This window comes from Apis laboriosa, unplaced genomic scaffold (genome assembly GCF_014066325.1).
Source record: "Apis laboriosa isolate Shangri-la unplaced genomic scaffold, ASM1406632v1 scaffold11_cov152, whole genome shotgun sequence".
NCBI classification, from domain to species: Eukaryota; Metazoa; Arthropoda; class Insecta; order Hymenoptera; family Apidae; genus Apis; species Apis laboriosa.
The window spans coordinates 118,764-119,475 of record NW_025221020.1 but is presented as its reverse complement, the minus strand read 5'-3'; the positions used below and the strand labels follow the sequence as shown (position 1 = coordinate 119,475).

Genomic DNA, 712 nt, shown 5'->3' with positions numbered 1-712 from the left:
GTGACGAAAGAAAAAAAAAAAAAAAAAGAAAAAAAGAAAAAATTATCGATTATTCGTTCGACGAAGCTTCTTCCATCGTCGATTATTTTCCTTTTCGAACGATGGCTTCGATCGGGGCGGGCTTTTCGATTCGGGCGAGGAGAGAAACGAGAAATGAAAGCGTTAAACGAAAGGAGAGGAAAAATGGAGTAAGGAAGTTTTCCTACGCATCGCTCCTCCTCGCCCTTTCCTCTTCTCTCGCTTTTTCCCTTCCCCCTCCTCCTCTTCCGACAAACTACTCGTTACAGACCTCGATCACGTGATTCCATCAGGACTCGACATCGATTACTTTCTTCCTTCGCGTTTCATCGAGCGAATTTTACCAACTAAAAAAGAATTCCGCACAAATTGGATTTCTTCTATCGTATCCTATCCTATCGTGCATTGACTAAAGGATATATATATATATATATCCAATTTTTATTTTACTCTCGGAGAGAAGATGGTCGTCGGATCGACCATAGTAACCGATAGATCGATCGTCGTTGACGTCGTGACGCCAAAAATGTCCGATCCCCTATCCAATCGTGTTTCCATGTACCATCCGTCGTTCCTTTACCATTCCAACACGCCAGGAATGTACTTGTCGATCAGTTTCTCGTAATACGGCCACAATTTCTCGATGTCGGGCACCTCGTTGTTCTTCGTGTACAGATCGTATTTGCTGAAAACG

General features: G+C 43.0%; 1 protein-coding gene across 1 annotated transcript in view; it reads right to left on the bottom strand.

The window, feature by feature from the left end:
* Positions 1-424: 424 nt before the first annotated feature.
* Positions 425-712, bottom strand: part of LOC122717378 (inositol oxygenase) — a 2,023-nt gene continuing 1,735 nt past the window's right edge. Inside the window, exon 6 of the mRNA XM_043941414.1 lies at positions 425-703. Coding sequence (XP_043797349.1) covers positions 595-703 — 109 coding nt within the window. The 3' untranslated portion in view covers positions 425-594. The remainder of the gene's footprint in view (positions 704-712) is intronic.